Source organism: Marmota marmota, unplaced genomic scaffold (genome assembly GCF_001458135.2).
Source record: "Marmota marmota marmota unplaced genomic scaffold, marMar, whole genome shotgun sequence".
Classification (NCBI taxonomy): Eukaryota; Metazoa; Chordata; class Mammalia; order Rodentia; family Sciuridae; genus Marmota; species Marmota marmota.
Genome location: NW_026000005.1, coordinates 51,302,640 through 51,330,395, shown reverse-complemented (window position 1 = coordinate 51,330,395; position 27,756 = coordinate 51,302,640). Strand labels below are relative to the sequence as shown.

The 27,756-nt window shown below is 51.3% G+C and overlaps 1 protein-coding gene across 4 annotated transcripts in view; it reads right to left on the bottom strand.

The window, feature by feature from the left end:
• The window catches only part of Ramp1 (receptor activity modifying protein 1), a 44,044-nt gene that overhangs the window by 12,506 nt on the left and 3,782 nt on the right, over nt 1-27,756 (bottom strand). Inside the window, exons 1-4 of one of the 4 annotated variants that reach the window (XM_048808850.1) lie at nt 27,433-27,634; nt 19,064-19,114; nt 14,537-14,675; nt 13,712-13,721 (exon numbers count right to left, since the gene is read on the bottom strand). In XM_048808850.1, the coding sequence (XP_048664807.1) occupies nt 13,712-13,721; nt 14,537-14,675; nt 19,064-19,114; nt 27,433-27,619 (387 nt within the window). In that variant the 5' untranslated portion in view covers nt 27,620-27,634. Of the gene's footprint in view, nt 1-13,711; nt 13,722-14,536; nt 14,676-19,063; nt 19,115-27,432; nt 27,635-27,756 lie in introns of those variants that run through there. The other 3 variants (XM_015481646.2, XM_048808851.1, XM_015481647.2) reach the window with 3 other exon arrangements.

The window sequence follows — 27,756 nt, the reverse complement described above, 5'->3', positions numbered from 1 at the left end:
AATGCGAACACACGGCTGAGCTCACGACCTATTTGTGAAGACGAGTGAACAAAAGCCCTTTCAGAGCCAGGTGGTCACTGTGAAAGTGTGCAAATAGTGTGACTTGGAGACACACACACAGCGTGAGACCAGACTGAAGCGAGGGCAGAGAGAAGGAGGCAGGCTCTAGAACATTACCCATAATTGTGAGGAGAGGGCCGTGGAGGGAGCCCAGACCCAGAGACTCCTTCTAGAGGGGCCAGTGCTTGTGGTTTGTCACGAGGGAGAGCCAGGCCTGAGAAACACCGCTTGTTCCCACTGCAGCTGGAGGGTGGAAACAGCTCGCCAATATTTCAATCTCGCTTAAAAGAAAAACCACCTCATCGTGTTTCAACAATGGGGAGGGAAAAAAATCAGCACAGAAAGAAAAATCAAGACAAAAAAATGGAGTGGCTGAAGATAACAGAAAATGGACACGTATACTGGAATTTCACTGTTAAAAGGCTCATCACTCTACAGACGGAAAAAAATCCAGCAAAAACTGCCCGCAAGAGAGATGATGAAAACAAATATCCAGGAACACGAAAAAGAGTCAGCCAACGCCAAGCATTGGAATGCCAGAATCTCAATGTTTGTTGACTCTAAATGCTATAAAAACAGGGCGAAATATGTATGTAAATACCTGCTAGGAAAATAAATGATTAAAAAATGGTTAGAATTGAAGACTATCAAATGCAGCCAAAACCTCAGACACATAAAGGAGTTAATACTGGTTGTTTTGGTGGGAATTAAATAGAACAGAGAATGGATTTCATTTTCAAGTATTCATTGTGTTCACAAAAGAGCATACTAGGTTATAAAGGATATGTCCACAAAAATACAAAAGCTGAAATGATCTGTTCTGCATTCTCTCCCTTGGTCAGGGGAATAGAATTCAGGCTGAACCTGTGAGAATAAAATATAGCTGCAAAGGGAGCAGATGATCCCCAGAAGAAAGACAAGAGCATGGAAAGAAGATTGTTCAGAGAAGTGTGAAAAAAGCTGACATATCAGAATCCACAGAAAATGATGAGGTCTTTAGAGAACGCATCACGGCTTTAAATGCTTTTATTACGTGTTCTAAAGAGCGAGGAAAAGCCAGGCGCAGTGGCACAAGCCTGTAATCCCAGTGTCTCGGGAGGCTGAGGCTGGAGGATCCAGAGTTCAAAGCCAGCCTCAGTGTTGGCAAGATGCTGAGCAACTCAGTGAGACCCTGTCTCTAATTAAAATACAAAATAGGGCTGGGGATGTGCTCAGTGGCTGACTGCCCTGGAGTTTAATCCCTGGTACCAAAAAAAAAAAAAAAAAAAAAAAAGTGAGGAAAAATAAACAAAGCATACCATTAAATCTTAGGAAAGAAGGGATTTTTTTTAAAGGGAAAAAGAGGGAAGGTCAAATGATAAAAGTAAAAATGAAACATTTTAAAAGACATGGCTATGGAAATCCTAGCCTATTCTCTAAAGTCTCTAAAAATGTGCATATTAGGTTAATGAAAGAGTTGGCCTCCTCATTTCCTTTTGATGAATGAGGTGGCATCTAAACAGAGAAAAAAGGGAAAAAAGAAGAAAAACCTGGATAAAACAAAAACCGAAGCATAAACTTGCGTACACAGGATATTGAATATTTAAAGGAATACTATGTACCACTGCTTTAGTAAACTAGAAATCTGAAGGCTACAGACCAAATAAACATAGATGAAGTACAAACATTAAAACAAGAAACAATCAAAACAAATAGCAGAGAAACAAATGGGAGAAGGAATCTTCAAACCACCTGGATCGGATGGTTGCAGTGATTAATTCATTCAAATGTCTAAGGAGTAAGTTCTGCCTACACCCCAAGGTGCTTCCCCTGCTGACTCGAGGGCCAAGGTCAGCTAGCATGCATGCTCCATCAGGCAGAAGTGATGCTCATCCTAGAACCTTGTTAAGGAATCACCCAGGAAGAAAATGCCGTGTACCTTTCCCTGGGAAGGGCAGAGGCCTCGAGAGCATAAGCAGTGACGGAGCCAGCAGGACTCACGCCCGGGGTCCCACGCGGGACTCCAGGCTTGGCCCACAGCAGTTTTCCTCTCAATTGCTAAAGGCAGTATCTTAGGGTAGTAATGGGTAACAGAAGAACTGTGAGATGCTTGAACTTTGATTACAAGGGTTAGAGAATGGAGGGCTGCAGAGATGGGGAGGTTCGTCAGCTCTGCCACCTGTGGGCTGAGAACAGACTTCACATTCTTGGTTTTCTTTTGGTACCGGGGATTGAACCCAGGGGCATTCTACCACTGACCCATATCCCCAGCCTTTTAAAAATATATTTATTCAGAGACAGGGCCTTGCCCAGTTGCTTAGGACCTCGTTAAATTGCTGAGGCTGGCTTGGAACCTGTGATCCTCCTGCCTCAGCTTCCCAAGTGGCTGGGATTACAGGCGTGTGCTACTGCACCTGACAAGACATCACACTCTTGAACCTTAATGCAAAGCCCACTAGCATCATTGGCTCCTCAGGCGGAGGCCACTGCACCCTGCCTGCAAGCCAAAAATCCAGAAGCAGCACTCACTCCTTAGGACCACCTTCCCATGCCCAAACTCTCTGCTTGCTCAACGCTGACCCTCTTCCCTGCAGCTGACACAGGTTCCATGAGCAGCACTGCCTTCCTTCCCTGAAGGCTCCTTGGAACACGTGCTCGCTCTCAGCTGGTCTCCTGGGTGTCTTCAAGGCCACTCAGCCCTGCTACTGGTAGGTTCGGGAGCTCGTCCCAAGATAGTCTTTCCCTTCTGGTCAGCATCTGCACGGGCTCAATGAACTCCATCATTTAATTTTAATTTTTTTTTTTATTTTAGTTGTTGATGGATCTTTATTTTACTCATTTAGTTGTATGTGGTGCTGAGGATCGAACCCAGTGCCTCACACATGGCTAGGCGAGCGCTCTATTTTTCTGAGCCACAGCCCCAGACCAACTCCATCCTTTTAGAGATCTCAATCTCAAAAGTGTTGGGTGCACATAGCTGATCAATCAAACTAGGCCACGGCCAACTCTCAGGATAATTGGGGGCTCCCTCTGCTTGCAGGGAAAGGATTTTCAAAAATGTGGTGCTTCCCAAATCAACTGCCTGATGACAGGCCATCTCAATGACCTTTCGCAGAATTTGACAAAGCGGAGACATTTTTTAAAAAATCCTATTGTTGAACCAGTAACTTTTTAATTGTGCTGACGGGTCAGAGAAAGAAATGTTTTTAAAAACTTCACTCCAGTCACCCACAGTCAGCTCCGAAGCCTCTGCCATCCCCCCTCTCTGGCAAACTGGTTCTTAATTTCTTTTGGGAAAATAGGCAGAAACTATATCAAGGAAAGCAAAACACAATTCAAATATAATGAAAGTGGAACAGCTCAGAGAGGTCTTCTAATCTGTAGAAAATATTATAAAGTCATGGTGACTTAAGTGGTATGGTATGGCCCCAACCATACGTAAAAATTAATTGAAATAGATTCTAATGTGCATAGGAAGGTAAAATGTGTTCAACGGAGCACAGCAGAACAATGGACGTGGGAAACACTGGGCATCAAATTACAAGACAATCAAGGGAGGAACAAAATAATATTGACTTCCTTCTCCAGGAATATGCAACAAGAAAACCAGTCAAAGAAATAAACAGAGTCAGGGTCTGCAGTGGCATCTTCGTAACGGCAGCAGGAGCAGGCTAAGACAGCCAGGGGCATGTCAATTGGTCACCCTGCTGGGCTGTTGCCCAGTTCCCCAGTGCAGGCAAACTCCTTCCCTGACCACCCTAAAGGAGCACATTCTTAAGAATGTGGATGCTCCATTTTTTGCCAACACAAGAAGCTGGGAGAAGAGGGAGCTCAGAGAAAAGGCTGTCCCTGAGTGAGTCCCACCAGCACCGTACTGGAAAGACACTTGGGGAGAAAGGTGCCCCAAAACATGCACAGGAATCTGGCTGCTGTGTCGTGCTACCTGGTGACCCACTCAGGGTGGCCCTCTCACAGTGGACTTAGAACATCTCTGGCCCTGTGTGTGCCCGGACATGTCTACCAATTGAATGATGAGTGGATGGGTCCTGGGGATTCCCATAACCTGGTCGAGGAGAGCTGGGTGAAGGTCAGCATCAGGAAGGGACCCTGGCCACCCCCTACCCTGCCACACGACACTCACAGCACCCAGCTGATGCACTGAACAGCCTCTTTTCCTCATCTCTCCCACCATGCACCTGCCTCGTCCCCTGCCACGTGGATAGCCCCAGGAGGCTGCTTGGGGCAGGGCTATCTGGACTGGGCTTGGTGAAGCGCAGGGCGAACAAGTTTAGCCTGTCTCCAGGGACTGTCAAGTCCTGTCTGCACAGCCTGGATGGCTCTGGAACTTTCTGGGCCAAGAGGAGGGGGAGGGTGGTTGTCACAGCAGCATATCCAAGGGGGACGGAAGATGATCTTAAGCCCCCAGCACTGGACATGCTCCACCTGCTTGCCCTTCCGCTCCTGACCGGAATCTGCTTAGTGTCATCCCATGACTGACCTTTTATATCTGACACAGCCTAGTTTCATTCCCAACCTAAGAAAATTCCCAAACAGGGGATTCATCGCCTGATAGAAAAGACGTCATGGCGTGGGGGGCTCTGTGCCATCACTGGGGCTAAGGGCCGCTGTGGTCTGGAGTGCTTGGGAGGAAGGGGAGCCGAGGGCGGTGCAGGGGCCCTGGGCATGGAGTAGAGGCCAGCAGTCCTCCTCCCAGTCTCTCCCACAAGGGCTCTCTGCTGATGGCCTCTACAGGTGCACTTCTCTGAGAGCTTTCTGAGAAAGAAGGTGGGATTCTTCTTCTCCTACCCCCAGAGCCCCCCAGTCCAGCAGTTGGGCATCCACAGAGCCTCTAGGGATCCCCATTAGAACCCATCTTGGAGCAGGCATCCAGTATTCAGTGAGGCAACTGTGACCGAAATGCCACTGTTGCCTGTGAGGGTCTCCCACTGCAAGACGTGCCGCCAGCTGGTGGCACACAGCAGGGGGAGGGGTGCCTGCTGGCAGGTGACAAGGCAGCTGGGGGGGGGGGACTGTGAGCCACACCCTGTCTGCCCAGTCTCCTACAGCCCCTCTTCTCCCCCACATGCCCCTGCAGGCTGCACCTGGCAAGTGGTGGGGAAGGTGGGTTCCAGGCCCTCCTCTGCAAGCCGGACCTGGGCATGGGAAGCTCCCATGGTACCTTCCTTCCTCCTCAGCACATCCTGCCCTCCAAGCTTGGTCCTGTGGCTCCAAGATCTGGATCTGGACCCTAGGTCAGCTGCAGTGGAGCTCGGAGGGGACGGTGTTTGGCAACCAGCTGTGCTGCCCTGGCTGAGGGACTGTCACTGTGGACAGGCTCAAGGCTGGTACAGGAGAGCTGTGGCAGTACCCATGGGCACTTTAGGGACACATTTTTGAGAGGGTGGGGGAAGGATCTTCTGCCCACCTTTCCACTGCCACAGAGTGGGATAAAGCCTGAAAGACAATGTGGCAGTGGGCAGGTGTGGTCTAGACCCAGGCGCTTGCCTTCAGATCCTGTGACACATGACCATGCTGGGCACCCTTCCATGGAATCTATTCACGTGGATATCAGCCTCCCAACCCTTGCCATGAGGCTGAGCACAAATGTGACCCAAATGCCCATGGCACCTGGAAAGTTCCAGAGCAGATGCCTCCACGGACGGTCTCATTGGGGAAGTGAAGCAGCCCCAGCCCCTGCTTTGAAGACTCCAGGCAGGTGGAAGGGATGCAGGCCAATAGGCATCCTGTGCGAGACCTTTGGCAGATGGCTGCTTGCTAAGCACCCTGGGATAGGCACCCCAGGACACCTTGGGGAGGTAAGTGAGGCTGGGCAGGAGCACAGGGATTGTGGCATGCCCACCACCCCAGAGCTCTTGGTGATCTGCAAAGAAGCCTCCTCTCAGTTCCTGTTGGATTCAAAACAAAAGCAGCTGTTGCAACTTTGCTGCGGAGTTCTGAAGAATTTCCTGACTTGAATCTTTTAACTGGGACACACAAAGGAGGCTCTGTGTTCCAACATCAGAAAGGGGGATGTGGCAAGCCCAGGAGAAGCCCACAGTAGGTTAATGCACCCTGCCCAGGTTGGCAGTCATCTGGATGCTGGGCCTCCTACCTAAACTGACATCCCGAGAAACAGTCGCAGCAGGAACCTAAACCCTTGCCCTGCATCCTCCAGGGAACCTGCTGTGCAGCCAATTGCCTGCTGGGGCCCCGACACCCTTGCTCATAACTGGGCAGCTCTAGGGCCAGGCCAGAGGGCTCTTCATCACCCAGCGTGGGGTCAGTGCAGAGGGATCCTCCGGAGGCAGCCTCGAGTCCTCCACCTCTCAGACTCTGGCCAGGGCCACAGAGACCTGGGCCCCTGGATGTAATAAGACACAAACAGAGTGGTCAGTGTTCAGCCATGCAGAAGCTTTAGGGCAGAGGGAGCAGGTGCTTGGTCCTGTGAAGGTGAAGTTGGGCTCTCTGGGTCACAGCAGACAGTGGCCTGTCTCCCAGAGCTCCTGCCTTTGGCAGGACACCTTGAGCCCTGAAGTTGTCCAGAAGGGGAGGAGCCGAGAGGCCCTTTCTGTCATGGCCAATCTAGCATTGCTTGTCTAGGTAGGAAACCTCAAGTGGGGTCATTTTAAAACCAACCATTTTTCTAGAAATTTGAAGACAGAAGTACCATATGGCCTAGAAATCCCATCTCTGATTTCACCAGAAATGCAATTGGTATGTCAAAGAGATGCCTGCACTCCAAGTTCACTGCAGCATAGTTCACAACAGCCAAGAACGGAAGCCACCGCAGCCCCCATCGATGCCTGAATGGGCAAAGGAAATGCGGTGCAGACGCATAACGGGGTGCTCAGCAGTTCAGCCCAAAAGGAGGAGGAGATGCTGTCCTCTGCCCCAGCGTGGGTGGAAGAGCAGATCACATTAAGGGAGATGAGCCAGGCAGAGCCGACCACAGAAAGACAAGTAGAGTCTGCTCTCACTCACGTGTGGAATCTAAGGGTTGGTCTCCCAGAGCCTGGGAGAGTGGGAGGGGAAGATGGAGGATGACTGGTGGGGACCAAGCCACAGAGAGTAGGAGCAAGAGGTGGCGGGTGTTGCACCGCAGCGTGGTTATAGACGAGGAGTCTGTTCTCACCGTGAATAAAATAGACGTCAGAGATGGAGGTCTGCCCTGATTGAAACACTGCATAATGTATACACACATCTCAAAACACCACATTGTACCCCTCTGATATGTACGATTTTTATGTTGTTATGTACCAGTTGAAAATATCTTAAGTTAAAAAACAAAGAAGCCACCCACTTTCTAGTTGAGTCCTGGCATGTTCGAGATTCTTCTACATTGTTTTGCTTTCCCTTCCTTCCAACACTCACACCAAGGTCTCTGGAAATGAGAGTTCCTGATGACACATTTTCCCATGTTCTCCCCAATTAGATTATATTCCCAGCAAATACACTAAATGACATTACATTTCTCCTCGCAGACGAGGGGTGCGGTTTAATGAGATCCTCCTGCCATTCCCCGTCAAATGACAGCTGGCAAGGTGCACAGAGGGGAGCTTGGCCTGTGAGCTCACCAGCTTTGCAGAGACCTGTTTGGTACTGAACCATCTGTCCACACTGGCATCAGTGGCCACAGGCCAAGCATTAGTTGTTACATACCTGGAACAGGCAGAAGCAGAGCAGCCCACAGTTCCAGGAGGGCCGCCCGAGAAGGTCTGGTGCTGGAGGTGGCCCGAGTGTTCCTGTCAGTCCTGGGACTGCACTCAGGCGTTTCTCCCTCTGAGCAGTGGTGCACAGGGGGGCTAAGGCACCCTAGAACCCTCCAGTGCTTGTGAGGTGGGCCGATGAGGGTCCTCCTTTCTGTCTGCTTTGACACAGGAGGCGGCTGTTGGACTGGGCCTGGGCAGCTGGCTGGAGAGCTGTCCCCATGCTCCCTGTATATTTGCATATATCCCACAGAAGGCCAGCTGCTCACACTCGGCCTCTCTGACGCACACCCAGAGTCTTCTCCCATCTCTGAGTCTGAAGTGTCCTTACATTTCCAGAGCCACCTGCAGGCCCAGCCCAGGCCCCCAGGACAACTAGGACCTCAGGCAGGTAGGGGTGCCTCTGTCCCCAGGGCTTTTGCCTTTAGAGTCCCCTGCCCTCAGTGTCAGCCCGGTCCTAGACACCCGAGCCCACAGCTGCCCTGCTCTGTTTGCCCCAGTGACAAGCCTCAGTTGCACTTGGCCCAGAAAGTCTCCTTTCCCTATGCCTAAGACCCCCACCCAATCACCTGCCTGGCTCAGCCACGGACCCTGCTCAGGACGGGAGAATCTGAGTGTCTGCTGATCGGGCCCTCATGTCAGAGCCCTACTTCCCCAATGCCACTGCTGCCTGCTGACGCCTGCTGACAGCCGGCCCTGGCTTCCTGTCTGCACGGTGTGGCTCCTCTCCTTCTCCTCTCTTCTGCTGCTGGATCCTTTAGACAAGCTTGTCTACCCTGGACCTCCTCTGCTAAGAAGACCCCCAGAAAGGCTGCCTTTAGCCCAAGCACCATGCTTGGTCTCTCTCTTTTTAATACCTTTACTTTATTTATTTATTTTACGTGGTGCTGAGGGTCGAGCCCAGGGCCTCACACGTGCTAGGCGAGCACTCTACTGCTGAGCCCCAGCCCCAGCCGCCAGCTTGGTCTCTTGATGCACATGGACTCCGCCAGGCCCGTTGGACACTGGCAGGAGCTGAGATGGCTGCTAAAGCCCAGTCTTACTCCTCTGTGGTGGAAGGGCATCCTTGCACCTCCTCTGGGGACCAGGAGAGTGCCTTCTGTCACTGGCTGTGTGGCCCTGGGCATACAAAGTGGGGATACAAGGATCCTGTGTCTCGGCAGACCATTGCTTACTTGAATGAGGCCACATGTCGAGTGGCCAGCACAAAGCCTGACGCACAGAGGCGCTCACTGATGCTGGTTGCCATGGTAAGTTCCTGCTCACAACCCACAAACAAAGGGATGATGGGGCACACTCAGCATGAGGCAGAGACGTTGGTTCTGGAGGACAGATTACCAGTATGGACTCAGGCAAATCCACATAAATACAGTTATTTCATACTAGATAAAGGTGCTGAAATCATACATTGGAGAAAAGATAGCCTTTTCAACAAATGGTGCTGGGAAAACTGGAAATTCATATGCAGCAAAATGAAATTAAACCCCTCTCTCTCATCATGCACAAAACTCAACTCAAAGCGGATCAAGGACCTAGGAATTAGACCAGAGACCCTGTGCCTAACAGAAGAAAAAGTAGGCCCAAATCTTCATCATGTTGGATTAGGTCTTATGTTCTTAACAAGACTCCTAAAGCGCAGGAGATAAAATCGAGAATCAATAAATGGGATGGATTCAAACTAAAAAGCTTCTTCTCAGCAAAAGGAACAATCAATTATGTGAAGAGAGAGCTTACAGAGTGGGAGAAAATCTTTTCCACATGCACACCAGATACAGCACTAATCTCCAGGATATATAAAGAACTCACAAATCTTAACACCAAGAAAACAAATTACCCAATCAGTAAATGGGCTAAGGAACAGAACAGACACTTCTCAGAAGAAGATATACAATCGACCAATAAATATATGAAAAAATGTTCAACATCTTTAGTAATTAGAGAAATGCAAATCAAAACTGCTCTAAGATTTCATCTCACCCCAATCAGAATGGTAACCATCAAGAATATAAACAATAAATGTTGGTGAGGATGTGGGGGAAAAAGGCACACTCATACATTGCTGGTGGGTATGCAAATTGGTGCATCCACTCTGGAAAACAGTATGAAAATTCCTTAGAAAACTTGGAATGGAACCACCATTTCACCCAGCTATCCCACTCCTCAGTCTATACCCAAAGGACTAGAAATTTTAGCATACTACAGGGACACCACTACCTCAATGTTTACAGGAGCTCAATTCACAATAGCTAAACTGTGGAACCAACCTAGATGCCCTTCAACAGATGAATGGATAAAGAGACTGTGGTATATATACACAATGGAATATTAGTCAGCTTTAAAAGAGAATAAAATTATGGCATTTGCAGGTAAATGGGTAGAGATGGAGAATATCATGCAAAGCAAAGTTAGCTAATCCTAAAAAACCAAAGGCCAAGTATTTTCTCTGATAGTGGATGCTGATCCAAATTGGGAAGTGAGGGTTATGGGAAGAATGGAGGAATTTTGGGTAGGGCAAAGGGGAGTATGGGGAGAGTAGGGGACAAGGGGGTAGGAAAGATGGTGGAATGAGATGCACATCATTACCCTAGGCACATGTACAATGGCACGAATGGTGTGATTCTACTTCATGTACAACCAGAGAAGAGAAAGCTATATCCATCTGTGTACAATGAATTGAAATTCATTCTACTGTCATGTATAACTAATTAGAACAAATTAAAAAAAAAAAAAAAAAAGAAGAGGGAGATTATTTAAAGGGCTGGGCAAACTGCACTGGATACTCAAGTACATGACCAAAGTGGCATTTCAAGTCACTGGGCAAAGACGGACATTTTTCTTTTTTCTTTTTTTTAATGTGGTGCCAGGGATCAAACCCAGTGCCTCACACGTGCTAGGCAAGTGCTCTATCACTGAGCCACACCCTGACCCGTTTTGTGTGTGTGTGTGTGTGTGTGTGTGTGTGTGTGTGGTGCTGGGGATTGAACCCAGAGCCTTGTGCATGGGAGGCAAGCACTTTACCAACTGAGCTATGTCCCCAGCCCTGCAAAGATGGACTTTTTGATAAATGAGACAACTGGGTGGCCCATCCAGAAGACGAAATTTGGTTCATACTTCACACTGCATGCAAGAGTAAACTCCAGACAGACCACGGGTTTGGGAGTAGGCAGAGGAAAGCATGGTGAGCCCGGGAAGGCTCTCTGCCACACCCCCAGACGTGTGAAGCAGACGTCTCTGACTATGGTGAACACCCTTCACAGCAATGAAAGCAAAGGAGAAAGGCCACAACCAGTTGGGAGACTCAGGGCTCTTTAAAAGGCCCAGAGGGCTGCGGTGCAGCTCAGCGATGGAGCTCTTGCCTAGCACGTGTAAGGCCTGAGCTCCACCCCCACATGGCAGAGAAATGAAACGAAATGAAATGGGGAAGAGACATGATCAAACCCATCACAAAAGGTACAAGGATGGGCCTTCAACATATGAGTGGTGTTGGACTCACTCATAATTAGAGAAGCGTAAAAGAACACACCTCTGAGACATCATTTCCCCCTTATCAGCCAGTGGCAGTCCTCACATGACAACGTGGCGTTGGCAGGCTGAGGGAAGCAGGCAGACCTGGGGCTGCTGGCGGGATGCAAACTGAGGACAAACAGTAATCCCTAACAATGCTACAAATGCCCTCCCTTTGGACTCAGCAATTCTACTTCCAGGTGTCTGCCCTGAAGGTGCAGTTCCTACGATATGAAAACACACAGGCAGGGCCATCTGTGAGTCCTGTTTGAAGTTGGAAGACACTGAAACCAATTTCATAAGAAAATGGTAGAGAATCTGCTCTGTGGAGTACTATGCAACCGTGAAAATGAATAGTAAGCTCTCTGCCCCGATAAAGAGGAATTTCCAGGATAAAGTGAAAACAAAACAATTGCAAAGCAACCCAAGTACACCAAAGTACAAGGGGAGATGCTTAGTAGACGACCCTTGATGTAAGAAAAAGTGCACACATTTGCTTAGATGTGCAAAAGAAATACAGGAAGGAAACACCAGGAACGAATGAGCTGCTTGCCCACAGGAAGTGGTAAGGATAGAGAAATGGGAGGGGTAGTAGTGGGGAGGAGGGACAGTTCTCTAAACACTCGCTTCAGTAGAGCTGACCTCAGCCACAATGTGAGGGTCAGTCTTATAAGTCAACTTGGCCAGGCTCTAGGACCCAGGCACTCAAACACTAGCCGAGGCACGGCAGTGGGGTCATTTTGAGATGTGGCGGACATCTGCAATCAGGGGACTCAGCCAAGGTTCATGCTCACCCGCCAGCTGAAGGGTCTAGGGCAGGTTTAGGGATTCTGCCTGGAGATGCGGTGTTGGCCTCCTCAGGAGTTCCCACCTGCGCATCTGCTCCATCTGTGGGCCTGCAGAGCCCGCGAACCGTGAGGGGGTCCGGGAGGCACCTTGTTCTGCCTAGCCACCTGCCACCCCAGGTGGAAGGGGGTCGCCCCGCTGCCTTCTGCACTTGTAAGTTCCACTGGTTCCACCCAAACTGGCCCCTAAATTCCATTCTCCAATAAAATCGCAGGCTCCTGGGAGGAGGGTGTGATTCCAGGGCTGAGGCAGGGAGAGGAAGAGGTCAGCCCAGGACATTTCCTGGTACCAGGAAGAGGAAGTGCTCAAAGGAGGCCTGGCTGAAAGGGCACAAAGTCAACATGAAGGTCCTGAAGTGGTCCAAGCTGGGACCCCTTAAGGGGCCTTTTGATTTCCATGGACCCACCTGGGTAGTCCATGATCTGCCATGTCAGGGTCACCTGACCGACCAGCATCCTGGATTACACCCTGTGGTGTGTGACGCGACAGACTCACAGGTCCCAGCATCCGGAGGTGGACATCTCAGAGGAACATCATGATTTGCCACAGGCCCCGGGACTGACAGGGCAGAGCTGACTTGCTGAGGAGCAACTGTGGAGTGGATTTTTGCTGCTTGGTTCCTAAATTGTCTTTATTTTCTTTGCAAATAAAGTAAATTTTGCAATAGCTGTGCCCTCTTTTGTGCCCAGGTGTGCACCGCCAGGCTCCAGTGTGGGTGCGCTCTGCTGGCCTGAGTGCGGCTTTTCCCTCTGTGTCCAAGCACCGTCCGAGACCACCTGTGGCAGCCTCTGTGTGCAATGACCTAGCACTGCCACTTCTTACAGGATGATGCTGGCGTCCCCTGCCGTCTCCGCGAGGCTCCGGTTTGTAAGCCTGCACAGATCAATGACTGCTGCACAGAGCAGGCAGTGTGTGTCTCTCTGGGGCTCCTAGTGGGTCACCCCGGATAATGATAAATACCATCTTTAACTTAAATACAAAGTACTTGGCTGAGGCAGAAAGCCAACTGGCCAGGAGACAGGCTGTGCTGTCGTTTTTAACCACCTCTCTCCTCTCAGCTTCCAACTCCTAATTCATTCCTCAGCTTAGAAAATGAAACCCAAAGTCTCCAAGGGGCCTGGAGAATGCAGTTTAAGATGAGGTGAGGAGCCCGGCTGCTCTGGCCACTCTGCGCTGGCGGCAGCACTCTCTACACCTGAGTTCCAGCAGAGGCCTGGAGCGTGCGTCTGCAGCTCTGAGGCCCACGCTGCTCTCCTGTGTCCACCTCGTGCATCCTGACTGCTTTCTTTCCTGCTTCTGAGGTCCGGACTCACTCCAACAGGTGAGAACTGAGTGCAGACTCTGCTGGGCTCAGTGAAGGCCCCCAGGGGTGAAGGAGATGGCTCTGTCCTTGGACAGCTGGGAGAGGGAAAGACGGGGGCCACTCTGCCTGACTTCATAAGAGAAAGAGGCTGACGGGCTCCATGACAGGGAGAGGCCGGAATCTCAGCTCAGAGGAGCAACACAGCCCCCACCTCCTGGCCTCTGCGGACGGAAGACGCGCCCTGGGTGTTCACCCCCTGCTCACTCCAGCCTGTGCCCCCACCCCTGAGGAGTTGTCAGCTCGGGTGAAGGACTTCCAATCTCCTGGACTTGCCCAGTGCCCACCAGGAATCCCAGGGTGTCCTGGGTCCTTAGAAACCAACCACATGTGCTCCTTCTGGATGACACCGGCTCCACCTCCCTTCCACAAAGACTCTCCTAGGCCTCCGCTCTGAGCTTCTGGCCTCAATGGCGGGTCCCCAGCTTCCTGGTTTCTCTCATACCTCAGGGGCTGGCGGAAAGTGTCCATCATCTGAGAGGCCTTGGGAGGCAGCGAGCGAGCGTGTGAGGGCTGGACGAACAAGAGTCTTTTGGTAGGAGGGCCAGGCCACAAAGAGGAAGAGCTCAGCGAGAGCCGCCCTCTAGTGATGGTCTGACCCAGCCTTCAGGAAAGCTCTGAGCCTGAACAGGATGGTGTCCCAGGGGGCGGGCGGGAAGGACAGACTTGGGCTGATGACAGGGACCGAAGGAACCAGTGGAAGTCCCTGCAAGACTCTCTCCTACCACAAGACTCAGTCACTCAGGGCCCAGGCCCTGAACTAGGCTCAGCTGTGCCTGGACCCCTGTACTCAGATGGCCACAAGCATCCCCAGCCTGATCTGAACACTGCATCTCCTACTGCCCCAGCACCCGCAGCCTCCCTAGCACCCACAGCCTCTTCCCACCCTCACTGTTCATGCCCACCCTCCCCCAGGGCCCTCCTTTGTCCTTAATGCCGTCATCCCATATGCTGGGGAGGAACCACTCACGACTTCTCCCCAGCCCCTGTGGCCTGTAGAGGAACCTCCCACCGGGTTCTGCAGCAAGAGGGTAGGTACCTGCCCCAGGCACAACTCCAGCACCCGCAGTGCAGGACTCACCGGACGGTCTTGTCCCAGTCGCACCACAGATCCTTCCCGAGGGCCTCCATGTCCTCCTGGAAGCGGGTCAGGCAGCGCTTCTGGATGAGGGCGCTAAAGTTGGCATCCTGGCAGGCGGAGACCAGGAGGACCTGGTGCACTGTAACACAGGGAGCCAGGATGTCATGGCCAGCCTCCCGCCTGCCCGCAACAGCCCCTCCCACCACATGCTCACCCCAGGCTACCCGAGCCCCGCCCACCAGTGTGCCCTTGGATGTGGAGTGATCATGCAGAGTGCTCCCTGGAGGGGGCTATGGCTTTCATTGGGTTCTCTCCTCAATTCCTTTGTGTCCCTGCAGAGGCCCTGCCTACTAACAGCATGGCCCCATGATGCCCTCAGTGGCACTTACTGCTGCTGGTGACAACTGCCACTTGTCCCAAGAAGGCCACAGTGCTGATGCCAGGCTATAGGTACTGGTGTGTCACACTAGACAATTCCACCCTTAAACCCGTGGAAACTGAGGCAGTGAGAACTCACAGGGACTGGACCCAGGCCTGCTGGCTCATGTGCCACCGCGCGGATCTGCAATGCCACCAGGCAGAAGAGGAAGGAGCCAGTCCTGCTCCCTGGAGAGGCCATAGGAGAGCCGACCCTGTCCAGACTGGTGCCTCGGGTCGTGCTGAACTACCCAGCTGAGGCCCTGGACATCCCGTGTCTGCTGTTTGCTGACTGCAGACCACGGGGGCAAGCTGAGTGAACTGTGCTTTACCCGCACCTTAGAACATGGCACCCATGCTCACCTGTCAAGAGATACACTGAATAAAATCAAAACTCACCCGCCTCCCAGAGCTCACCATTGGCTCTGGTGAGCAAGGGGTTTTTCTCTGTGGCCCCCATCTGCCCATCCACCAGGCTGGACATCCATTCTCTTGGCCTCTCTAAGGGGCAGCTGGGTGGGATCCCTGCATTCCCTGTCCGGCATCTGGCTGCTGGAAGGCCGCAGCTGCGAGCTAGAAGGGAGTGCTGATGGGATGGTGAAGCCTGGGCACAGCAGGGTTTGGGGGCAGCTCCCGAGGAGCAGGGCCGAGGGTCTGGAGAGGCCATGTGCCCCTGCCTGACAGAAGGGAAGGAGACAAGCTGGGGAGCTCAGGGCATCCATGTGGGCTGGAAGCCCGCTGGGCACAGTGGCCACGACAGGAAACTGGGAGTGCCATCACTGAAGCCACCCTCACATGTGCTTTGCCTGGCTCCTCAGGGTCTCAGGAGAGGGGTCTGGCAGGGACCAGTGAGCCTGGCCAGTAACGTATCACAGTGGCTTTCATAGCAACAAAAAGGAAACCCTGTCTCTAATTAAAAATAAAAACCCAACACAAAATGCAAGCCCCACAAAACAGTATGTGGAGGTGGTGGGAAGCCTGGGGTGACCCCGGGTGTGGTCACGCCAGTCTCTGCTTCGCTGGGACGTCCTCATGGGCATCGATGTCCAACAGGCCTGGGTGGGGGCAGGACACCCTGGTTTCCCTTGGGGGCACTGTTTTAGGGAAGGATACACGGGAATATGCTTGGACAGTGGGCTGGACAGGTGGGGAGACTGGGTGCCTCAAGAGCAGAGGGCACCCTGGTCAGAAGGAGGGTTGGAGTCTGGAGACCAGGTTTCTAAGAGCGGGGAGACTCCAGGGACTTTGGAGAGCAGCTGTGGAGAACTGGGGGTACGGACGTCCCCAGGAAAGGCTGGCTCGCACATCCGAGAAGCCCCTGGAGGAGCTCCAGGGGAAAGGCTCCAGTGTCCAGCCCTGGACACCAGGGAGACCTGCCTACTCTCAGCACAAGACCCCCCACTAGAAGGTGGGGTTATGGAAGAAGACTGCCGGGGGGCCGCTAGCCCCTCACCCCAGGTGGCACCTGCCCTACAAAAGCTCCGAGGGCAGAGCAGCCTCTCCCCCAGCTTCTCTGAAAGCCTCTCTACCCACCTAAGCTCATGCCAGCAGGTATGTCCCCCAGTGTCCGCACCAACACACTGAGCACACCTGGGGACTAGCTGGGCCAGCTGTGAACACACCTAGTATCCTAGGGACTCATAATTATGCCCAGAGTCAGGGCAGACTTGGGGCAGGGGCCGCTTCCCACACCTGTCCCATCAGGACCCCCTGTGGGCTATAGAGAGGTGAGCACAGGGACATACAGAGGGCTCAAATAGGGCTCATTGAGGAATTCCATGTCTCCCATCCAGTCTCATGCAAGGGTTGAGGCTCCTCCCCATTTGTCCCCACCCCTGCCTGTGCTGCCACCTGGAACACCTTTCCCTGGTAAACCTTGTGCCCCAATCTGACCTGTTCCTCCAGGGCTCCTCTAACTGCCCCCAGTTGCAGGAAGCCACCCTCCCTGTGCCCCAGCCACTTCCTGGGCACTCAGGTGGAACGTGCAGAGCAGTTTTTCCCTCTGAGAACCACTTTCACCGCCCTCGCCTCCCACTCCTTTCTGACTCACGTAGACGTCATCCTCCTGGCACCCAGCAGATTGTCAAATGAACCAACAAGTGCCCGAGACAGCCACACCCGGCTGTCAGCGGGGGTGCTTCGTGGGGCGAAGCCAGGGTGCCAAGTTCAAGGGACAGGCTGGGCATGGGAGGGTCACAGGTTGCTATGGTCTCCTCTCCTGTTCTGGAAGAGTGGCTGTTGGGACCAGGGAAGGTAACCGTGCACGGATGATGTGGCCCAGGCAGGGCTCTGGGTGACATGGCAGAAACCAGCATGGGCTGACACTAGCTGTGGAGGACCTGTTTTAGGAATCCTGGTGGTTGCACAAGTGTCCTGCAAAGCCAGTCCCCAGGGGGAGGCGGTGATGCCTCCTCTGTGGGGGAGGGGGGTCCCCAGCAGGTAAAGGGAAGGCACATGCTGGGGGACGGGACTGACACTGTCCTCTCAGCCTGGTTGGGATGCATTCTCAGGGGCGTGTCCTCCTTCTGCAATTCTCCCTGTCACAGTGTCCCTCTCTGTCATTTTCAGGTCGTCTCCACTGCTGTCCTCTGGGCTGCAGAGCATGGCCATCTGGCCCCACATCACCCTCTCCTGCAGCCTCCAGAGTGGCACAGCCAGCTCCAGCTCCCACCATGTGTGCAAACCCCACCCTGGTCTGGCTGCAAGGTCAACCCTGCTTCTGCCCTGTCTCCAACCGGTTCTTTGCTTCTCAAGGGTGGGATCTGCAGGGCCCAGCTCCATCCATGCCCCTGCTCTTTGGGAATGGAGACCCCACCCCCCCACACACTGCCCTTTCTTTCCTGTCCTGGGGGAGCCCAGAGCCTTCAACTGGAATGAGGCCTGGGCAGCTACGCAGGCAAATCTGGAAGCAGTTTCAGTTTTCAGGTACCAGGCAACAGCGCTTGGGTTTTTCTTAAAAGTTCCTTTCACTGGAGGGAGGGGCAACATTATGGTTTTAAAGGAGAACAATTTTAAATTAGCTGTTGGGGCTGAATGGGTTCTTTCCTCTTTCTGACTACAAATGTAACCTTCATGATTCACATCCAAAGTCCCTGGTGCTGAGGCTTCCCCAAAGGTGGCCTTCCTCCCCCACAGCACAAGACAGGAAAGTCCTTTAGGTGGTGCATGATTTAGGAAGTGGAGTCTGGCTCTGTCTCTCTGTAGCAGGAAAGGCTCCTTCAATGAGCACAAATAGCAGCCACACCAACAGGCTGGGGGGATCCCCAAGCCCAGCCCAGGAGTGGCAGAGCAGCTGCCATCCCCCACAACTGCCTCAGAACACACGGGAGACATGAGGTGGCAGCTTCAGCATCACACATCCCCACAGCGGCTCTCAGTCTGTGGCGATCCATGTCTGTACAGGGCTGAGCCTGCAGGAGACGGCTGCAGCGAGGGTCACTGACACCCGGATACCTGGAAAGTCATCCTCAGGCTGAGTCATCCCAGGCTCAGAGCCACTGGACACCAGGGGAGTGGCCTGAGGGGGTGAGTAGGCGACTCCTGCCAAGGAGCCTTGCTTGAAGAACACAGGGCTGCACCCCCTCCGGCACCAGGCCCTCCAGGGAGCACCTTCTCTCCAGGTTGGTGCAGCCCCAGGTCCACAGCTCCCACTGGAGGCCGCGGTACCCTAAGGCGTCCCTGCCCCTCTCCTAGAGGGCAGGTGTCTCTGCAGTGGGCTGGGCTGCCCGTCTTTTAGAGAAGCTTGTTTGTACACATTTTATAGGCCACAGTGCAGAGGACCAGGTGTGTAATTAATTTATAATAATCAACCTGCTGCCCCAGGAGGAGCAGGTCCAGAGATTTTGCTGGAGGTTGCAGGACCCACTGGGCCTGGGGATGACTCTTCCAGGATTAAAGTGCCTAGGGCCCAAAGGGGTTGGTGGAGGGCCCTAGAGCTCCCAGCCCATCTGAGCAGGAAAGTGCCCCCCCCAAGAGGCTCTTTGTGTGTGTGTATGTGTGCACATGCAATGTGGTGGGTGTGTCTGTGGCGTGTGCAGAGGGTTCCTTAGGCCCACGATCTTCCTCGGTGGCCTCAGGGTCTCTGCACCAGCCCACATCTTAATCACATACCCTGCTGTCCCTCCACCATGTGGCTGCTGGAGTACTCCGGGCCGACGAAACCTGGAATACGTGGGAAGTGCTCAGTCACCCTGGTGCTCCTTGCCAGGCTTCTGCTGTCATGCTTCTTCCACTTGGAATTTAACATCCTCTACAGCAACCCCCCCTCAACCTCTGAGCTTCCCTCTCACTGTCTCAGTCTGGTCAAAGCCCTCCCTCTCCAAGAGGTCAGCTGGCCCCTGCCCCCAGGTGTTCTCTTCCGGCAAGAATCTCCTGGGCTGAGACCCTCCACCCACCCTCCAACACACTCTGAGCAGCCTGGGAGGGGCAATGGAGGGAGGAGGGAACAGGCCCTCCTGGGCCCAGGTCCTTTTCTTCCTGTTCTAGTAGCTGCTAGTCCTCAGGATGCCAAGCAGATTCATCTCCTGTCACTTTTTTTTTTAAAAAAAAAAATATTATTTTAGTTGTAGATGGACATAATACCTTTATTTTTAAAATTTTTTATGTGGTGTTGAGGATCAAACCCAGTGCTTCACACATGCGAGTCGAGCGTCTACTACTGAGCCCCAGCCCCAGCCCATCCTGTCACTGGTTTTGACCCTCTGGTTCCAGCCCATTGTCCCACTGCCACCCTTCCCCACTTAAGTGCCTGCTCTGTGCTGGATGTGGGGTTCCTGTGCACATTTGTTGGCTCTGTGTTATGTCCTTGACCCCCACCCGCTCCTGCTGGACTGCACTGGCCCTTCTAAATCCTGTTTGGATTAGTGTGGAGGCCTCTACTACTGGCAACCTGGTGACAGGCACAGCCACACACACAAGCCCCGCCCCCCTCCTGCTGCCAGCCTTGGTCCTGCCCACAACCACCTCTCACTACATTCTACCCACTCAACAGCTGCTGTTCATCTCTGAATTTGACGAGACAAGAAATAGTCATGTTTAAGGCATAAAACACAAGTTTAAACAGACTGTCTACACAAGGAACAAGAAAATATAGACCTCAGAAAAAAGATAGGAATCCCCCTGGAAGTATTTGAGAACAGAAAATAGAAAAGATGTCAGAATAAACTCCACCAATATTCCTCAAAGCCAGAAGGCCAGTGATCAACCACCAAGTGCCAGCTGTGTGCCAGACTCAGGAATCCCAGGACTAGGGGATGGCGATCTCAGGCCTCTTCATCCCACAGAGGAGCAGCAGCTGGGAGACAGGGAGTGGCCTGCCCAAGATCACGGGCCCTGAGGGCAGGCACAGGGATGCAGGCAAATGACTTTAAGTGTGCTCTGAATCCTCCAGAAAACCAGAGGTCAGGCTAGGGCAAAGAGCCAGGTACTCAGCACAACATACAAAAGGCAGTCAGGGAGTCGTCAGACAAACAGGAGACCAAGGACCCTAAGGCCCAATATTGTCCCTGACAAAGTTAAATTCCACTACAGAGCAGCTAATGGTACCTCACACTGGTCAGGATGGCTGCTGTGAAAAACAAAAACAAAAAGAAATCCAGAAAATAGCCACTGTTGGACAGGATATGGAGAAACTAGAAGCCTTGTGTGCTGCTGATGGGAATGTCAACAGCTGGCTGTGGTGGAAAACAATATGGTGGTCCCTCAAAAAATTAAACACAGAACTACCACAAGCCCAGCAGTCTCACTTCTGGATAAATACCAGGAAGAACTGAAAGCAGGACACTCCAGTGTTCAGTGGCAGACAAACAGTTAAACAAAATGTGGTCTTCCCATACAACAGAATACCATTTGACCTTCAAAAAAGGAAATTCTGACACATGCTACAACATGGATGAATCAAGGACATTTTGCTAGTGTAATAAGCTAATTGCTGAAGGTCAAATAGTATATGATTCTGCTTGATGAGGTACCAAGTAGCTGAAGGCACAGAGAAGAAAAGGAGAATGGTGGTTGCCAGGGATTGTGGGGGACAGGGAACTACTGTTTAATGGGAACAGTTCCACTTCTGCAAGATGAGAAGAGTTCTGGTGAAGGGTGGGTGACTGTGCGACATCAGGAATGGATCTAATACCACTTCACTGTGTACTCAAAAATGGCAAGTCTTTGGGATGTGTATACTGGTACAAGTAAATACAAAATGACATTTAAAAAACAATGAGTGGGACAGAGACAGCTACTTTGTAAGAAGTCCCATGCAGTTGTGACTGGCAGTGCTTAGTGCATGGGTTCCCCACGTGTCCCCTGCACACAGGGGCACAGCCAAAGGGAAACCAGATTCCAGAGGGAGGAGTCTCAGCATGACTCACAGATCTGGATGAGGAAAGTAAATAGGGTGCAGAGGACTGGAGTCCTCCAATTTAACACAAGGACTGGAACCAACATAGACAAATGCCATCTAGGCCAAAGGAACCCTCAGTACCTGCTGAGCAGTGGTCCTAATCCACGATCTGTTCCCTGACCACAGTACAATAAACCCAGCAATGATTGCTGGGGTGTGGGGGGATCCCAAAAGCCTGAGCCAATGGGATTTCTAAAAATCCAATACCAAAAAGTCCAGAAACCGCAAACACAGAAATTCCAGAAAATATCCACAATTAGCACAAGACAGACAGACAGACTCAGGGGTTCAGCCAAAATGCCAAGCAAAGGACTGAGCACACTCCCTCCTAGACCAGAAAGCACAGGATGAGGGGAGCAGGGAAAAGCAGAGTAAGTAAACTTAAGAACTTGTTCCTTTGAGGGGAGGGATATTAATGATATTAACCACTGTTCATTCTGATCAAGAAATAACATCAAAATACCAATTTGCAGAATTGGATTGAAAAAACGCAGATAGCCACAAAGTAGAGGGAATTAGAAAATAAGGACGTCATCTTGAGAGGCTCCTCAACTTGCAATGGGGCCACATCCTGACGACCTCATCCAAGCTAAAATGACTCCAGGTGGAAAGACACACAACGCTCCTGCCCGTGGAATGGCCTGGCGAAGCCATAAGGCATACCTGATGGTGACAACTGTTCCCACTATTGATCATGAGCTGCCTGAGAGCTGTGCTTGCTGCTGCCGCCCAGCACTGCAGAAGCCGGGGCTGCTCATCTAGCCTGGGAAAGGCCCAAATGCAAAATTCGAAGTGTTGTCTAGGAAATGCAGATCACTTCTGCATCATTGTAAAATGGAAAAATTTTTAAACCATAAGTCAGGAACCGCTAGACAATGATATGTTCAATAAAATGGACAAGTTCATAGGCAAGCAAAACATAAAGCAACCTCAATGCATAAGAAGATACAGATATCCTAAGCAGACCTAAGGCCATGAAAGATGGCCATATTCTTTAAATCATCTCTAGATGACTCATTACCTAATGCAGAGTAGACGCTGTGTAAATAATTGTTACACCATGCTGATTAGGGAATAATGATGAGAAAAAGCCTGCAAATGTTTGGTACAGATGCAATTAAAAACACCATGAGGTTAGTTGTGGCAGAAGCAGAGCGAGGATGCGGAGGGCTGTTTATGTGGCGCAGGTTTCACTGGGTGGGCACTGTGGACGTCTGATGCCAATCACCTTGTTGCAGAGTGCTGTCCTGTGCTCTGTAGGGCAGCCTCAATAGGTTGCTTAGCAGCAACCAGGGCTTCTAGCCTTCCCTGCCATGACACAGTGTAACTACCTGTGCAGTGTGACAGGTGGAAGGTACCAGAAGTTTGGCTCTTTTCCTGTCACTCCCTCCTCCAGCTGCCTAGCAGGCAGCCATTTTCATTCAGCAATGACTCATCATCTGGTAGCAGTGAGACTCATGCCTCACACACCAACCTGGAGCCTTAGTCACCAAATTGCTGTTTAAGGGACTGTGCGTTCTGGGTCTCTTCCCCCACCACTGGGGGCTTTGCTCTGTGAAAACAAGAGCTGCTTTTAATCCTCACAGTACCATAGGCATGATTATGCAAATATGTATCTGGATGGGTAAATTGCTGACCTCCCCTTCCCAGAATCTGGCTCAGGATAACCCTTCCAACAGTGTGTGTGTGTGCGTGCGTGCGTGCGTGCGTAGGGGAGGGGGGGGTCTAGGTCAGCACTGCCCAGGTCAGCTGTACTCCAGTGTCTGAGGGAGGGAGGGAGGGAGGCAGGCAGCCCCAGGCCATGGCTAGGCTACTCTGCCTCCCTGCCCCACTGGTTTCACAAACTCTCCACTAACTTGCTGACCTGAGAGTCCAGGTGAAGGGGGTTCAAGCTGGCATACGTTGGGGGGCAGTGCCCGTATGGCCTGATGAGGTCTTTGGCAGGTGTGCAGGGGTCAGAGAAGTGGGCTACCCTTTCTAGCAGTGGAGGGTAGGGAAGGGGGAGAGAGGCGCTGTTGGAGCAAAATGAGCAGCCCTGTGATTCCTAATGGGGACTGCACTGACAATGATGCTCAGGCTTGCAGGGTCCTGTGTGGTCCTTAATGTGTCTCCCTGGCTCCTGCTCTGGCAAAGTGGCTCAGAAGCTGTGACTTACATGATGGTAAAAGTGACATCTTTTGGATGTCTAAGAAACACTGAAATAAAATCACCGTTAAGGAAAAAACCCTAACCTCTGAAAAAGAAGTTCATTGTGTTAATAAGGTCTTGTTAGGGTCAGTAACCTGAATATGGTTGCTGTGTGGACATGACCTTCACCCAGGGGCAACAGTACCAGCCCCAGTGCATCCTGTCCTGGAGTAGGGAGGGCTGTGACCAAGGCGTCCCTCCAGAGGCTCTTTGTGTGTGTATGTGTGCACATGCAATGTGGAGTGTGTGTCTCTGGCGTGTGCAGTGTGTGTTAGGATGCGGGCTGTATGTGTAGTGTGTAGTATATGAGATTGTGAGGTGTGTGATGTGTGCGGTATGTATGTGAGTGAGGTGGTGTGTGTGAGATGCATGTAGATGCGTGTATATGGTGTGGCTGTGTTGTGTGTATGGCATGAGGCATGTGTGTTTTGGCGTGTGTGTGCTATGTGTGTTTGGAGGAGGTGGTGGAGAAAGTGAGCAGCCCAAGAGCTGCTCTGGATTATGTGCTGAAAACTAGGATTATGTGCTGAAAACTAGGCAGAGCCCTGTCACCTTCATCCTCTTCACTTGCCACTAAGAGATTGAAGGGCAGGGCTGAGGCACAGCCGGAGTCAGTACAGTGGATGGTCTCCGACAGGTCTCCCCTCCCCCTCTTTCCCTTTGCTAGTCATCTTGGTTGGAATCTCCTTTTTTCAGGAGGTCAATCAGAGTCCCTGGTGGGGTAAGAAGCTCTGACAGGGTTCTTCCAGTTCCTCAGGAGTCCCCTGAGCCCTTCCATCCACAGGTGCCATCCCTACAAGGGGCAGACACCCAGCTCAAACATGATGGGTTCATGTGATTGCTAAGTATACCCCATGAGTTCCATTTAGGGGCTCAAAAGGTGTCAGGAGTGTGATGAAGGTGTTCTCCATGACCTGTAGGTTTGTCTCTGGAAGCCAAATATTTCCAGACAAGAGGAAAAGTTTCACTTTTCCTCATGTGCCAGCAGGAAAGTGACTGTCCATCCTGGGACAATTCTCGTGGCTAGGTCTAGGCCAGGGTTCACTGAGGGCACGGCTCAGAATGCTACATAGAGCCTCAAGAAGAATTGTGCTCTGGGCTGGGTGTGGTGGCACATACCTGTAATCCCAGTAGCTTGGGAAGCTGAGGCAGGAGGATCTCTAGTTCAAAGCCAGCCTCAGCAACTTAGTAAGGCCTTAAGCAACTCAGTGAGGCCCTGTCTATAAACAAAATATAAAAAGGAGATGTGGTTCAGTGCTTAAAGCACCCCTGAGTTCAATCCCTGGCACCAAAAATAAATACTGTGCTTGGGGCCTCAGGGAGGAGGTGCTGGCAGGCAAGCCCAGGGCTCCACTCCCAGACGCAGCATTTTCATTGAAATTGACACACATGTGGCACCCATGTCACACACTGCCAGATGCCAGTTTTAATTGATCAGAAGTTATGAAATTGGTTCATTATAGGGGGAGAAGGAATCAGAAGAGATTATCCAGTGAGCAATTTGCCTGCAGTGAGGATTCCACTTGAAACATTTCCCTGTGACGCTGCGTCTTCACCATCCTGGCCTGGACTGACACTATGCATACTGAGTGGCATGCACCCATGGAAGGAAGACAAAACCCCAGGAATTTCTTCCTGCAGCTAACCACACAGTGCTGGTAAACAAACACTGAACTGATCAGCAAGTATGAACCCCGCAGATCTGTATTCTGGGATTAGAACCTTCCAGGTTTAAAGCAGCACCATACCTATTGCTATACATTTCCATGATGTCCCTGTATTTATGTGAAGTTCTATATTTCAACAAATATTCAGCTATTCAAAAGCTCCCCTGGAGTCCTTAGCATGACAGTGAGGAAGGCATGCTTGCTTCCCAGGATTGAGAACTGAGCAGCTTCACTGCGGCAGTGGTGGGCGGCAAACCTAAGTGAATTCTGCAAAAACAGAAGCTTGCAATGCAGTCATCAAAAGAATCATTAAAAAAAAAAAAGTCATCAAAATAATGTCCTTTTTTTCTGATCAATGAATAGGTTTTTGGTGGTTATACAAGAAATTTAAAAAATGCATGCAGTGACATATCAGGTTCTTGTATAAAGACAATAGTAGACAGGATTCTCAGAGGAAAAACAACCTATAATGGGACTTCAGTAACTGCAAACAGCAAGTGATCAGGTTGAGTATCTTGCCTGATTGTACAGCTGTCACAGATAAATTCTTAAACCTGTGGACTAGCAGACTTAAAAAAAATTCCATATTGCCATTCTGCATAGCAGACTCAACATCAACATGGAGATCTGGCTGGCACTGAGGCTCAGGAAGAAAACATTGTGTGCTCGTCATTCTGCTCTTCACAGCTGGTCCCCAAGGACATCAATTTACTGATAACCTCATGAATTTGTGTTTGTTCTTCCAAAGATATAACATTAGCGAGACCACTCAGAAAATTGTTAGGATTACAGAACTTGGACTTCCCAGCAGAACATGAATCGTTTTCTTGGTAAACAAGGAAGGTCTTTATATGTGACCATGACATGGAGCTTTATTTACACAAGCTTTAGAGGGTGCAGGCTCTGGGCACCAGTAAAGAACATTTATTTATTTATTTATGTAAAAAATATTACACAACCCAGCTCTCTGCCTTGCTAACAGAAAAATGTTAGTTTCTTAGGAAACTGAAACAGTAAATTCCATGTCAAATCAAATAGATTCTTAAAACAACAGGAGAGGAGATGATTATAAGATTTTGCTTTTCACATAAATTTGGTCAAGGCACGTTAAGTGGTAAGATTTATCTTCAGATTATACTACGTTGAAGCAGACTCAGATTTCTATACAGATCTGATGCTCCTTGGTAAGGTTTACAAATAGAAGCCAGGAATTACATAGCTCCTGGGAAGTCCTGGGTCCCCTCTCCTCACGGTGTCTGAGCAGTCTCCATAGACAGGCCCCATTTCCATAAGATGTTTTCCTGGCTATAAAAATGATGCCAATGATCACTCCTTCACCAGTACCAGAATGGAGTGAACCTCCTTGTAGCAGGCACTTCTGACCAACACCCAGTTTGAGGAGAGACCACAAGAATCAATAATAATAACTGCAGGAGGCTTCCCGGGGCACTTGATTCCTCAAACCAAATAATTTAATTTTCATTAAAAAAGGTGGGTACACCATATACATGAAACAAATCCAATAGCTATAATGGTTCATTTTATGGGAACATCACCAAGGAAGTTGAAATATATAATTTCTTATAGGATTTATTGCAAGTTGCTGTTGCCCCTGGGTTTCAGTTGTAATCTGAAAGACAAAAGCCCAGCAAGTTCTGCCATCACACCAATGGTCCCTGCCTCTCTTTGAATTTCTATTCGAGAGCCAAGATAACAAATGTCCTCAAGAAGGAAGAGAGTTGTCCTCATTTCTGCAAAAAAAAAAATCATTTAGCAAAGAAGCACCAAGTGCTGTATGTGACAAGAATCAGATTTCCAGTTTCAGTTGATATCCGGATAAATGGGCTGTGGTTCCAATTCCCGAGTTCAGAACCGCAAGGTGCTTGCTTCTGGAGCTGGGCAACATATTTTGGCCTTGGGAAGCCTGCGCTGGCGCCAACCGGAGCTTGAAGCTCCAGATTGGAGGTGGGGGGCAGTGGACCCTGCATCCTAGGTAACCACCCATTCCCTAAAGGTAGGCAGACCCTTGGCATGTGGGGCAAAATTGCCGCGCCTCCGAATCCCTGGCTCCGCCACACCCAAAAGCCGCTCTTCCCCAGCGGACCTGTTTGCCGCATTGCGTCTGCAGCACTGGTACCCGGTGGGCGCGCCGCGTAGAACCCTGTGGCCACGCAGCCCATGCCGGAAAGACACGGCCCAGGTTGTGGGCCTCATCGTGCCCTACTCACCAAGGAACAGCCAGAGACAGCACCAAGGGAGGCCTCGCAAGCTGGGAGCCATGGTGCGCGGCAAACCAGCCGACCTGCGGATCCCGTTTGCTGCAGACGCAATGCGGCAAACAGGTCCGCTGGGGAAGAGCGGCTTTTGGGTGTGGCGGAGCCAGGGATTCGGAGGCGCGGCAATTTTGCCCCACATGCCAAGGGTCTGCCTACCTTTAGGGAATGGGTGGTTACCTAGGATGCAGGGTCCACTGCCCCCCACCTCCAATCTGGAGCTTCAAGCTCCGGTTGGCGCCAGCGCAGGCTTCCCAAGGCCAAAATATGTTGCCCAGC